The 14,480-nt window shown below is 37.9% G+C and overlaps 1 protein-coding gene across 1 annotated transcript in view; it reads left to right on the top strand.

The window, feature by feature from the left end:
- The window catches only part of LOC131682362 (tribbles homolog 2-like), a 150,476-nt gene extending 137,019 nt beyond the window's left edge, over positions 1-13,457 (top strand). The window contains exon 6 of the mRNA XM_058963782.1: positions 11,617-13,457. Within this exon, the coding sequence (XP_058819765.1) occupies positions 11,617-11,971 (355 nt within the window). The 3' untranslated portion in view covers positions 11,972-13,457. The remainder of the gene's footprint in view (positions 1-11,616) is intronic.
- Positions 13,458-14,480: the final 1,023 nt, after the last annotated feature.

Genomic DNA, 14,480 nt, shown 5'->3' with positions numbered 1-14,480 from the left:
ATTAGTATCATGGAAGCAAAACAGAATTTTTGAGAACATACATTAGCAGAAGCAACTCATAAACGAACAGAAAATGAAAACTGGAAAATTTATTAGTCAGTAGTTGCTAATAGTCAACTGTTAATCACGTATCATAAATTATTGTCGGCATATCGGTACAAAATGCGCAGCTGAATTCAGAAAGCTTCCAATAAAGATAGTGTCGATAAGAATTCATAACCAGAACCGCTCATCATTCTGTTTTGGGATACGTTCCGTTTCGCCCAGGTCTGAAACCACTCGTTTAATGTTAAAGTTCCGATCAGAAATGTATCTTAGTGTCAGTATTTGTTACACGCTCCTTCCGTATGTTATAGAAATCGACTGCGAAGACTGTCGTCGAAACAGAAGGTCAAAATCCCGCAACGTGATTGTAGCACCAAGACTTGTTTTTTTCTTTTTCGGATCCGGAGTCAATGTTTTGTGCATTGCTATATACTGGCTCAGGATTATAGGTACTTAGTTGTTGTCATCTGATTGGAAACTTTTTATAGGGAAAGATGGGGTAAAACGTACCCCCGGGGCAAAATGTACACCTTGCTTATATCGAAAACTGCAGAAAAATTTTAGAAAAGGGTAACACCAGTCGGAAATCCACCCATTGTCAAGGTTTGATAACCGTACATCAATAGCAACTCTAAAAATAAACAATAACATGCTCTTCTCATGCAATTATTGTGGCTCGTGCAACAAGGATTTTCATCTCTTATAAATACTGTTTTACTATTATATCAGTGCATTCCAGTTCTATTTATACCGTTGTTCATTATACTGTCGCACTATATACGAAAAATCTACTAAATAGTTCACTTTTTGCTAAATTTATATCTCTGTTCCATCGGGGGCAAAATGCACTCTACTTGGATTTTGCTGATTTTTTAATCGAAAAAAGAAAAATCGTTCTGAAAACCTACTAATTGCATAACGAAAGACTTGTGAAATCCCGTCAGAAAACAAAACTACTTGCTTGTTCACCGAGCATTCTGCCCCGTTTTTGCGGTGCATCCTGCCCCGTTGTAGTGCATTATGCCCCGTTGTTGTGGTGCATTTTGCCCCCGCACAGGTCTGTTTTGCCCCGCTTATTTTTCAAAAGGTAATTTTGAATGATTTTGAAAAATTGAATATTTTTCATGTTTTTTAATATTTTGTAAAACGTTATGATTGTGATTACAGAGGCAAATGTTGGCTAAACGATTTCATTAATTAAATTGATGTTCTATAACTGAGTTACGATCATATTTCCTTAGGGTGTGCGTTTTACCCCATCTTCCCCTACCTGTATATGCAGTATTATATTACTTGTCGTTATTGAATCCTTGCTTGGTTCAGGTACCATCTGGCGGAAGAATTAGAAGAACGGTCAAATTGAAAGGCAAACGGATTGACCTGCTAATACTTTTTCTACTCTGACTTAATGAGCGATTAGGACAATTTTGGCATTAAAATGCAATGTGTAACGGTCGTTTTTATGATGTGTTTTGTTCGAGTTGAGTCAACAAACAAAAGACTGAAACCTATACTATACTCTGCAAAATTACTTACACATGTCCAACCGATTTGATTATTGTTCTTTCTAATTTACTTGCAATTATACAGGTAGTTTGAAAAGTTTGGTCAAATTCTTATTCGCATTTCGTATTCCGGAACATTCTTTGAAGATCGTAGAGTAAATGCTTTCTAGGGTTTCCTCATCACACGTACCAAATGAATCGCAAATTGGCGAATTTTGCAATTAAAAGTTTTATTTAATTTCAAAGTTATAAGAAAAAAAACAAATTGGGGATCAAGTGTACCCAATCTTCCCCTCTGGTAACTAGTGCCTTACATTTTCTTGTGTATTTTAATGAGATATGGAATTTATCTAATTGAGACTAATAGATAAATAGAACCGAAAATCAAATACAAACAACTCAATATGAGATCATAAAAATGATAATACCTAAATTCTTCCTTATTTTTTGAAAACAAGAACGTAAACGAGGAGAGGTTCTTATTTGCAATTTTGTTGCTTTCAAAAATTAGGGCGAAATAAACATGCATAAACTCACCCACATCACATAATCCCACAGAGCGATCGTATCGGAACTTGACTGCCGGTATGAGGCAGAATTATAGCAGAAATGAAATGTTAAGTTCCCACAATTGAAGTGTATGCCCTATTTTCACTTGGTCAACAGCAACCTTGAACTGCAACTTTATGCTGGTTGGATTTATCTTAAGGGGGAACAGTTCCTATTCAACCACTTGTGCGGGCCCTGCTGATATAGGTCAGCAGTATGAGTTTATAGAAACGGGTGCAACCGTTGAATGCGAACTCGATAAATTGTATAATATGCTTTTTTTCCATTTTTCTCATTATTTCGGGTTTCTGCAAATCGGTGAATCACAATTAAAAAGTCTTAATTGATCGTTTGAATGATCCTAAATTGCTTTTGCCGTTTCTTATTGATAAATGTTTGTACCTTCGCGTAGATAGTAAACGTTTGCCAATCGCTAAACGGACGACGAATGTCCCGAACTCTAAGGTTTAAAGAACTCCCAAAAACACGACAGACGGCAGGTGGAAATTTTAAAGCAATAAATGATTCTTCCCGTTCCCTGCGGGCAGAAGGCAGAGTAAACTGGCAAAATGAATCCAAAAGGAAACGTCCAACTACAGCAGCGTGTATTTTACCTCTGTCTCTGTCCTATCTCTCTCTCATTATCCTTTCGTTTCTCGTGGTTCTATCGATTGGTTGGCATATGAATCTCCCATTCAAAAACGTATACCAAATCCAACTGCCTGCGTACGAACCGAGGACCAGGCAGGAAGCAACCAGGCAACATGTGCACATATCTTCCGAACATATGCGTAAGTAAATCCTTGTCTCGCGAACAAACTCCAGTTTTGTCGGTGCAACAGCTACACTGGAAAATCGATCCCATTCTGATCGTTATATTCACAACACTTTGTGCTAACTTGTCTGCTTCACCTAATACCATATAACGGAAATGGCTCAGCTGTTGCGGTAGGACGTTGTTGGGTATGATTTTAAGTTGCACCCAGTATGCGTGATCGACTATCGAGACACTGGTGGTAAGTGGCAGTTAAACTAACCAACTGTTGCTTGTTCGGAGAAAAATACAGAAAAGAGACTATGTTCAGTTTCAGCATTTATTATAGATCGCAAATGTAGAAAATTAAAGTCAAACAAAGTATATGATGCAAAAGAAAGCGCATTCTTGTGCGTATTGTTTTAAAACAATTTGTAGAAAAATTCTTGAGTTTGCAATAATTTTTAATCTCGATTGATAAACAAACTGTTAAATCTTCACACGCATGAATTTCTATCAATTTCAACACTCGTTAAAAAGAATTTATGAAAAAAAGTTCAAATTGTTGTACGTGTTAAAATTATTGCATATTTTGTCTGCGGCAAAAAAATATTTTTTAAAAGATACACCACCATTGCCGATAGTTTTGGGAGGCTGTCTATCCTTTAGAAAAGTGTGGTCAGAGATAGGATGCAATTACTGTGTTTTAAAATGGATAATAAAATTAATAGTAAGCAAAATCAGGCCTTGGTACTACATGCTGTTGCGCAACTTTATCTCGTATTACGATAGCCTTCGCATTCGCTTCTCAATGAATTTGACTAATGTGTGGATAATGTTATGATCATAATGATCGCTATAACTAGTAGGGTGGGGCAAAATGATCGTTTTTTCAGCACAGCACTTTTTTGGTTCATTTTGGGGTCCCAAACAACTGTGCAAAATTTGGGGTCGATTGGTGTTGACCCGGCGTAGCGCATTGCGATTGAAATTTGTATGGAGATTAGTATGGGAAAACCTACATTTTTGCATTTTTAATTCTACAGACTACAATTCTTCCTTTAGTATGCAAACAAATAGATAGAAAAAAAATCTGTTTTAAATATATTAGAATATAAAAATCGGATACAGGTCGAGCTCGATTGTCCGGGTGCTTCGCAAAAAAAATCGAATTTCAACAAGAATGTCTAATTATAGTGCTAATTCGATCATTGCAGACAATAGAACTTTTTTTGGAGGAATGGGGGGTCTAGGGTTAATCTCCTCTCAAATTTTGGCCTACCCCCAAATTATCTTTTATATATATTCCGCGCTAAGTGACCAAAAACAAAAACTTGGAATTGATCTTCACGGATTTGAACCAGTTTTGAAGAAATTGCTTATCCAGAGCCAATATATAATAACTTAAATTGTGTCTTTTGAACCACCCCTCAGTCCATGGGAACACTCTTAATTTTAAGAATTGTTGAAAAAAAATTGTTTTTCTTCGGATTATATCTCTGGTGCTGTATGCACTATAATCAATCAGCGAGATGGTGTTTCATGGATTTATTCAAGAAATTTAGAGAAATACTAGTTTTAACGGCAGTGTTGCCAAATACGCAACTTTTTAGTTTTAAACTAAAAGTACATTTTTCTCGTAATACACACATCGGTTACTGCAGGCCTTTTTGACACATTAAATCTCACCTACTTTGCTCAGTCGGTTTTTGACATTCTCTTGGGGTAATGATGACATGCTTCTCGGGATTCTGTTTAGATACTTTCCAGGATTCTGATCGAAATTTTCTTAGCATTCCAATGGAATCTGTTTCTGAATGTCGATTGAATACTTATCCCTATTTTGATATAGGATTCTAGAGAAAAGCTTCTTAGAGGTCTCAAGATAGAATTGCGCGTAGTTTATTATTTGTTCCAGAAGCTGATACAAACATGTTACTATTTTCAATGAAATCCGGTGTAGAGGTCTGATGAATATCCTGCTCTATGTTCTAGTGGACTTTGACACAATATTGGTCTTCTCCCATTATCCCAGCAATTGATAACAATTGATTCCTGCATAAAACTCCAAGGGCATCTTTAACCCCTTCATACCCATGTTGATAAACAACTACGTTTCTAAACGACTAACTTTTAGTTTACACAACTTATTTATAAATATTATCAGTAGAACAGAAGTTATTACAATTATTTTTTTTTTATATTGTAACGACATATAATTAGCAAGGGACTGGAAGGTGAAGTATTTTTCAAATATTAAGAGCCATAGTACTCAAGGAAGAGCAAGGATTTGAAGTAAGAAAGTTTAGAAAAGCGTGGCGTAGGGTCAATAAACAAGCTTACAGTTTCCCGGCTACTTAACTCTTTGTCTTCTGCAACGCAAGAGTCAGGATCTTTTGGCATTAAATGCGAATAACCTGAGTCTGCGGCATGTCCGAACAACCGTAAAGTCAATTTAATGACCTATGCTGTCGGAACCGACATAAGTCATTAATCCAATCCCTTGCTAATTATATGTCGTTACAATATATCAAAAAGTAAAAAGATTGACTCACTATAAGTCGTTAATAAAAAAGGAAAAAAATACAATTAATGAAATTCAGTCCCTAGGGCGGCGCTGTTGTTAACTTTTTAATTGAACGAGATCGAAAGATGGTGTCTACTATAAAATTGTATGTCAGGTAATTATAAGTCCATATATCTTCTGAAGACACCAACTTTGTAGGCCCTACAAGTTCTGAAATATGGCACATTTAAAAAAACATAATCTGTAAGTTAAATCACAGACTAACAGACATAAAACTATGAGGGAATTCTCTCAAAAAATATCGATCCGGAAATGTTTCCAGAACACTAGCTCCACCTTTTATTCACGGTCCCAAACACTCATTTGCTGGTGTGTTACCTTTCAGGCTAGGGAACAATTTTTCACTAGTGGTCTATCCTCCATATGCTTGTTCATGTGTCAGTGGCGCCATAATTGCAAATGTGGCCACAGTACCCACTACAAATATATTCGACTTACAACTTTCTTGAAGACATAATATTTCTAACTAGTTATTGTAAATAGTTGATAACAGCGCCGCTCTAGCAACTGAATTTCAAACTATTTTGATGCATGCAAATAAAGCGCTAGGTACCATACAGCAACTTTTTCGAAGACCACGTTTTATTTCATTTTCCGACCTCAATCTACCGTCCCTTAAAACCACACAAAACGAGCGAGAAAATTCGAATTTCCATAAGACACAACGTGGGTTTACCCCCTTTTAGACCTCAGCTAGTTCTGGGGTCACCCCTATGGTCGACTACTAATAGTAAAAAATCTTAGAATTGGTAAAAAATGCAAAAATAGTTCATTTCTGAAAATAAAATGTCGGTTGCCCCCTTTTGAACGCCAGTTATTCAATTAGCACGGGTTTTTGTACGGCAATTAACACGTTTGAAGCAAAAATATTTTAAGTCATTTTGAGTGCAAAAGACGTTTTTGTACAAGTTTTTTTGACGATTTTTGAACAAGTTATTTTAGCACGGATTTTGTAATATTCACGGTTTTTGCATTTATTCTAAGTCGTATCGAATGCAAAAAAATTGGATTTGTAGAAAGATGAGAAAAGCGGATCTCGCAGATACCTTTTGCTAAATTAAACGCTAAATTCTGAGGCTATTTTGAAAACCAAAATGACGAATTCCGGTTAAGCGGAAATCTCAAAAGCCATATTAATATTTTTGGAACGGTCATGAGTCATGAGTCGATGAGTAGACGTCAAATTTTGATTTCTAAGGCCATTTTAAAACCCAAGATGCTGACTTCCGGCATAGCGGAATCTTGTAAAAACCCTACCAGTATGAGTATTTTAGGACCGTGCTTGACAAGTAGAAGCAAAGTTTCATTGCCTGAGACTTTTTTAAAAGCCAAGATGGCGTCTTCCGCTTTAAGGGCATTCTCAAAATTCCAATCAATATGGGCAGAAGATAGCTGTAGGGGTATAGGAGATATACAATTTCATCTCAGTTCGATTTATCGTATGAATTTTAGTTTCAGAATAGAAAAAAAAATTAACTCGATGAACCAGACCGAGATGAAATTGTACATCACCTGTTAGATAATCAGCCAATATCGGTGTTCATCTTACGGCAGACGCGCTAGTACACTGGGTGCGCGCCAATCAGAAAATCAAGCGAAAGCGTCTTTGAACATCAGTCGCTTTCCGTTTCAAAATGGCGTCAAACATAAATTTCTGGCACCTACTCGTCAAGACCATTATAGCGAATTTCGTTAAACCGGAAGTCGTCATCTACGATTTTAAAATGGCATTAAAATAAATTTCTGGCACATACTCGTCAAGACCTTTCCGAAAGTATCCATATTGATTGGGTGCTAAACTGGAAGTCGCCATCTTGAATTTGAAAATGGCGTCTAGCATAAATTTCTAGCACCTACTCGTCAAGACCATTTCGGAAAAATACCCATATCGCATAGGTTATAGCGAATTTCGTTAAACCGGAAGTCGCAATGTTGGATTTCAAAATGACGTCAAAAATCAATTTCTGGTACCTAGTCATCAAGACCATTCCGAAAATACCCACATTGATTGGGTTATAGCGAATTTCACTAAACCGGAAGTTGCCATCTTGGGTATCAACATGCTGTCAAACACAAATTTCTGACACCTACTCGTCAAGACCATTCCGAAAATACCCATATTGGGTTATAGCGAATTTCGCTAAACCAGAAGTCGCCATCTTGGATCTCAAAATGGTGTCGAAAATCAATTTCTGGCACCTACTCGTTAAGACCATTCCGAAAATATTGTGGAGGAGCGGGCCATAAGGAATCTACCTGATCCGTCTCTTTCATCTTTCCGAAAATCTTCTAAGTCTTGCATTCAAAAGGATATTTTTGCGAAATCTCCCTGTCCTAATTTAGGAGGTTTGACGGTATTGCAAAAATCATTAAGCATATTGCGTGTATGAATGTTAATGTTATGTTAATGAACCTCGGACAAAAATTGCTTTAAAGTGATTATTGCATTACGCATCGATAGTGGCGCATCGAGGAAACCGAGAGGCCTTAAGGGCCTTTTTTATCTTTTGTGTTTTTTTCATACTCTGCGTCTGCGCCAGTCCTAACTAACGCTCAACCGTTAGCCTGTGTGCGCTGGCGTGGCCGACTGGTGGGTGGCCGTGGGTTGCTTATTTTCTGCGGTTTGCAAACATTGTTAAACAGTCTAATGGCAGTGTTCGTTGACACGGCTCGCAATGTGTCGATTTATCGGGCGGTTTCGTCATTGCGCTAAAAAAGATGAACATATGACATTTGACCCATAGTTGTACTAAAAAATTCCAATTTTCAGTATCGGAAGCTGTACGACCATCGATTGTGAATGTGGATGCCAGAAAAAAGAAATACCTTGAGCTTTTACTCAACGGAAAAACTGTTTGAAAAAGCTCTAACAGATTAAGGATTGAAGATTATAATTAAGCAGTTGATCCTCTCATGCTAGACGAAGCGCGAAACTATTCAAGTACTGAAAGATGTGAAGGCTGTTAGGAACGACGGAATATCGGCCGAACTTTCAAAAGTCGACTGTACGAATCAATCCACTGCATGTTCGGAATGATGTGGGGTGGAAGAAAAAATGCCTTCAGATAAATTCTACAATAGTGGTTATAACCTCGACTGTAATATCTGCGACACTCAATGCCACCTGTATTTACTGTTCTGTTTAGCAGACTGAATCTTTTATCGACGAATACCAAATATGGTTTCGAGAAGGACCATCAACAAATGATCAGATATTTACCCTGTGATAAATCTTGAATACTCTGCAAAGCCTCTCCATAAAGAGATCATGAGTAAATTTCGGAAATACAACTAGCGAAGTCATCATCTGTTTGAGGATTTCGATGCAGCGTACGATTCAGCGAAACGAAACGAGCTGAGCCAAATAACAATTGCTTACCGCCAACAATGATTAAGCTTATTCGTTTGACGCTGGATGTGCTAAAATCAAACGTAAAAATAGCCAGAGAGACACCCGACTCGTTTATGATGGTTACATAGATTACAGCATAGATTACTTTCTGATTTGTTCTGAAATATAGCGATCAAAATTGCGATACGAAGGTCTTGTGCGAATGGAACTATCATCCCTATCGACAGCGTTAGAGTCAAACGCAAAGCAGTGGAAGAGCCATTCATTGCCGTTAGGTACATGGTAGCTGGTAGAGAATAAGGCAGTACGAACGATGATTTTTCCCGAGGTGGCAATGTGGGATATGGTACAAAGTGTTTAACGAGGTTATATGTATATCTTGGAACACTAGTGAAATGTGATAAGCATGCTAACCGCCAGGTGAAAAGGTTTGTTCGCAGCCTCAACAAACCAGGCGTAGTCAACTCAAATTCCGTATTTTGGGGATGCGCACAAAACTTGCTCTATACGAATCAGTGATATTCCATGTTGTACGGCCATGAGCAGGCGTTGCATTTATCACTCATATGAGTAAATGGGTCCAGATAATTTACCACTTCGACAATAAAAATTCACATTTTCACACGAAAAGTTTTTGACACTCACACAACTTCTCCGGATAAATACAACGCATTATTTCTCCGGATAAATAAAACCGCTGGAGAATGAGCGAATGAGTTTGTCATGGTATTCTTTTTGCGCTCGCTCCTATGCTGGTACTACTTCAAAAAACGACAAAACAAGTCTAACATACTTCTCTGGCGGTTTTCGTTGAAATGAAGTATAGGGAGCTTAGTATGGTGAAAATAGGCACTTTACCCTATATTTTGTTAATTTCCACGGAAATAAAATCTTATCACCTTCTCCGCCGAGAAGGAAAAAATCTGAAAAATTTTATTGGAAAAAATATTCCCGCGCTATTTGTGGAGACGGAGAATTTTGCGACTCATCTTATCCCGGAAAAGTTGAACATCGGATGAGCTGCCTCTCGCGTAAGTGAGAATTACAATGCCTCGCCATGAGACATGATCGTTGAGGAGACAGACTACTGACTACTGTATCAAGTAAAGAATTATCCTGACGCGAATACTGGAAGAAAGGCCAGCCAAAGTCATGTTCTACAGAAGAAGAAGAGGTCATCGGGCTCGCCATCGCCTTTGAGGAAGATGAGCGTGCAGATTGTGTGCAAGGAGACTGGAAACAGGTATTTTCAAAGATCGAGCAACCTGAAAGTGTGGAATAAATTTATAATTCCGAACACCTGGGATTGTTCGGCTACGATTAGAATGCTGAAAACGGTCAATTTTATTTTTGGCATAATTTGGAAGTATACCCTGATATGAACTAAAAATAAATTCGTCGACAAACGTCTAAAGCATCGGAGTAACGTAGGATGGCATGCTTCTACTGGGCGGACAGTGTAAACGATTATTGTGAAGACATGGTAATAAAAAATCGCAAACTGTGCGATAGTGGCCGCCATTATGGCACGTAAAAACCTTAAGAAAACGTCATCCTCGGTCTGCTTGAAATCCAGATCCCTGGATAACTATTTATTTTCAACTTCATTTGGGGTATGACGGCTTGGTTTTTTTTGCAAAGGTGTCCTACTCACGCTTTGCGTTGTAAATGTATACTTGACAATGCTAAATCAGTTTTTATAGAGAAGATGAAGAGTTTTGTAAGTGCATGTAGAAGTATGTAATTGCTTAGAGAAAGGATGCTCAATTTTTGAATGATCGTTCGAATTTGAATGATTATCAACTGGAAATTGGAACTCATTACGGCAACACGTGTTTGTCGTTGTGAAAAAAAGAACGAAGAGATGATCATTAGTTCATTCATTGTCGATCTTTCCCCAAAACGCAACTTTTACTTTTCAATCCAATTCCAACAATTCGAAAAAACCAAGTCGAAACATGGACATGAAAAATAAAACACATGTTATCATCGATGATGGTTATTAATATCCTTTTTGTTTCGAAGAAAGAAGAAAGGAAAAATATGCTCGAAGGGGTTACTTAGGAGACGCCACGCTTACATACAGATGAGGACAGCAGGATTCTCCCCATGCGCTTAGAAAGATGGGCGCGATCGGTACGGTGCTAGGAGCGGGAAAGAGGAGATGCACGATCTTTTTCGGCAGCAGGTGCACGCGCGCTCATAATTATGTTTCGCCTTTGGAATACGCTGCATTGGGTTCCGTTTGTGGTCGTTCTCGAATAATCGTACCAAATTGCAGATTAATGTCTGCCTGGCACTAGGAAAGAGAGGTACACAGGAAAGGGTTAGGACGCGAATGAGCTGCTGCAGAGTTCAGGTTCGGCTATAAGCGATCTGAAATGCAGCTGTTCGTTTTTTTGAACTTTGCGAAAATATACGCGCGCGCTGTTAAATTTTGGGTAGTTAAAGAGAGCGTTTTAAAAGGTTTTCTTTATCGCTAAAAATATTCAAGTTTTGACCAGCCCGGTGTATATTCTTGGAACAGTGGGTTGAATTACTGGTCTTTTCATTCAAGCGTTAGTATTTTTCATTTCTCAAGTCGTTTTATTTTTAACGGTTTCATAGGAACAAAACAAATACTGTGATATCTGGGCTCTATTTCTTCTAAGGAAAACATTGGTAAAAGCCTGCAGTCTTGTTAGTTCACTCACAGCAAACATATTTTTTACTACTGTTATCTGCAATTTCCTCCTGAAAAAATATTTCCGCTGTTCGACCAACAATAGGTTCACCATATCTACGCTCTACAATCGCAGTACTGATTCTATATTTTTATTTACAGATATCCCTTCAACGATTCGGAGCACGCATCACTATTTGCAAAAATCAGCCGGGGCCAGTTCACCGTTCCTGACTGTCTATCGTCCAAGGCACGATGCATGATTCGTGCCCTGTTGCGACGGGAACCGGAGGAGAGAATAACCTCCGACGATGTTCTGTTCCATCCCTGGCTGCAGCACGACGATAGCCGAGATCAGCCAACCTACGTTAGCCGTTCCAATCCATCCGCACAAGTCGACGATCAATGTGTGCCCGACTGGATCGATCCGAGTGGAGAGCAGGAAATAAGCAAAGGGCGTGGAACTGAGACGACGATTGCCGCCGGTCGCCACGAGGATGGGACTGAGTTGGTCTAGTTTCCGACGACCACGATCGCTAAGTGAGAAAGAATCAAACACAGAATTCGCGCGCTGATCGTGAATGTCATGGAGCATATTTCTTCTTTTCAAAGTCGTACGCACTTGTTGGAAGGACGCAATTCATTTTATTATGTTTTATTTCATTGTTTTCGCTTATTTTTTAAATTTAATTTTAAGTTAGAGTTCGATTATTAGGCAGTAGGTTTTTTTATTTATTACTTTTTATTCGGAAAAGTAGCTCGAGCGAGCGACCTCGCGTATTATTTTTATTTGCAAATGCATAGATTTTGCACAATTCTGAACCTGGCACCGTTCAGTGGCCATCATGATCTCAGCTGGTTTCCTGAAAACTTGAAGAAGATTTTCTTTTGTTCTGCTTATCTTTTGTCGTACAAAGATCGTGATGTTTTGCGACTCGAAGAAATCATTAACTTATATTAGTTTTTCCACTTTGATTTACATTCGTGAATAGAAGAGCTTAAGTTGTTAACACTGTGATACTCGTTCTCACAAATAATGCAATTTGGATAACAATAGCCTTCGAAACTGAAATCAATGTTATCAGAACAAAGCAGAAACGAATTCTACTCAAATGCAAACATTTTAATTTTCCTATTTTAATTTTCGATTTTTCTACGTGCAATTTTTCAACACTTTTATTTCTATGACAAACTAAAAAAATAACACATTTCTGTCTGTAAAATCTCCCCTCAATGCTGCTTTTTGTTAACATCTAATAAACTGAGATATGAAATCGCTTAAATTAATAATTTATTGAACTAAAATCTGTTATGAAGTTTAGCAGAAACAGACTGAAAAACAACGTTACTTCTTATAATTTTTAGAATAAGTCCAAGTACACCCTTAGGTCGAGAAAATTATGCAACTAAAGTTCAGTAAGCAAGCAGAGCTTTTTTGTTTGGGTCAAGGTTTTTTTTTCTCCAAATTTTGTGCTATGAAAACACAAATAGTTTTTAGCACTTGTTCAATTTATTCTACGAAACAGAAAACTTTGTGATAATGTGGCGACCATCTTACTTTTACCGTACGCTTGTGTACGGGAACCAATCAAAGAAGAACAGGTCGTGCATTCATGGAAATGTAAATAGTTGATCTTGGAAGATGCATTCTTTTTCAAAAAAATGTGATTTAAAACAGATAATTATTTTTAAAAGTCTTATTTTCCAGATTATTCCTATAGCGGTGTAAAAGAGAGAAAACAGCCAATAATATCTTCCGTTTGAATCCTGAATTCTTCCTATTAATTGATATGCGTTTAATTAGATATAGATTTTATCTTGGAAAATAAAAAACAAAACATAAATAGTCGTAATAAACCGATGAATGAAAGTGATGTTGCGTGAAGTAAACAAACGGCAGAAAATTATAGATAGTTAGTTAGACAACACACAAATTAAATTAATGCAATAGATAAATGTGCGAGAAAAAACGGAAAAAATAAATTTAACTCGTTAACCAGAAATTGCAGTTATTGTTTTTGAGCAAATATTACAGCCCTGACTTCGATGTCTTAAAACTTGTTTTTCTTCAATTACGCCTTAACAAATTTTTGTGGCGAGTTCGTCCGCTTTTTCATTGCCCTGAATTGAGCAATGTACCGGGATCCACACAAATGTCACGTAGGATGACCGGACGGCCTGAGCACAAAGATTCCTTCGTATTTCCAACAGGAAATGCAAGAGGTGCTTGGCCGGTTTCATTGATTGGAGAGCCTCAATAGAGCTGAGACTGTCCGAAAAAATGAAGTATTTGGCAGAAGACAGAGCCTTAACTAACCCAAGAGCACAATGAATCGCTGGCGGCTCCGCAACATACACGCTACACGGCCCTTCCAGTTTGCGAAATACACTATATTTTACGTTGAATACTCCAAAGCCTGTTGATCCATTAATACTTGATCCGTCTGTGAAGAATTGCTTGTCTTAATCGATATGACTATAGTTAGCCGAAAAAATAGCTGGTATAATCGACGATCGCAGATGATCAGGGATACTTTGTGTAAGCTGTTCCATAGTTAGATCAAAAGTAATCTGTAAGTTGTTAAGCTGCAGCGGGATGTTTTCAGCAGGATTTAATATTGATGGGCTAGGTAGCGTCAAGTAGTCATAATAAGGAGACATGCGATTTGTATGCACTTCTAAGCTGTGTAGCACTTCGAAATTGTTGATTGCAAATGAATTCACTACGTACCTATCAGAAATCGGAGTGAAAGCTTATAGAACCGTTCAGAAAGAGGAAACATTTCATCTATCACCTCCAGGCTCATCGTGTGAGTAGAATGCATTGCAGCCTAAAGCTACACGTAAACACCGATACTGAATTCTTTCTAACTGCAGGATGTGTGTTTTGGAAGCGGATCTGAAGCAAAAGCTTCCGTACTCAATCACCGATAGGATAGTTGTTTTATACAAACTGATCAAATCGAGCGGATGAGGACCCCACCAGGTTCCAGTAATCGAGCGAAGAAAATTTACTCACTGCTGGC

The sequence above is a fragment of the Topomyia yanbarensis genome, chromosome 2 (genome assembly GCF_030247195.1).
Source record: "Topomyia yanbarensis strain Yona2022 chromosome 2, ASM3024719v1, whole genome shotgun sequence".
Taxonomy (NCBI): Eukaryota; Metazoa; Arthropoda; class Insecta; order Diptera; family Culicidae; genus Topomyia; species Topomyia yanbarensis.
The sequence above is the reverse complement of the archived record's forward strand: the minus strand, read 5'-3'. Positions and strand labels throughout refer to the sequence as shown.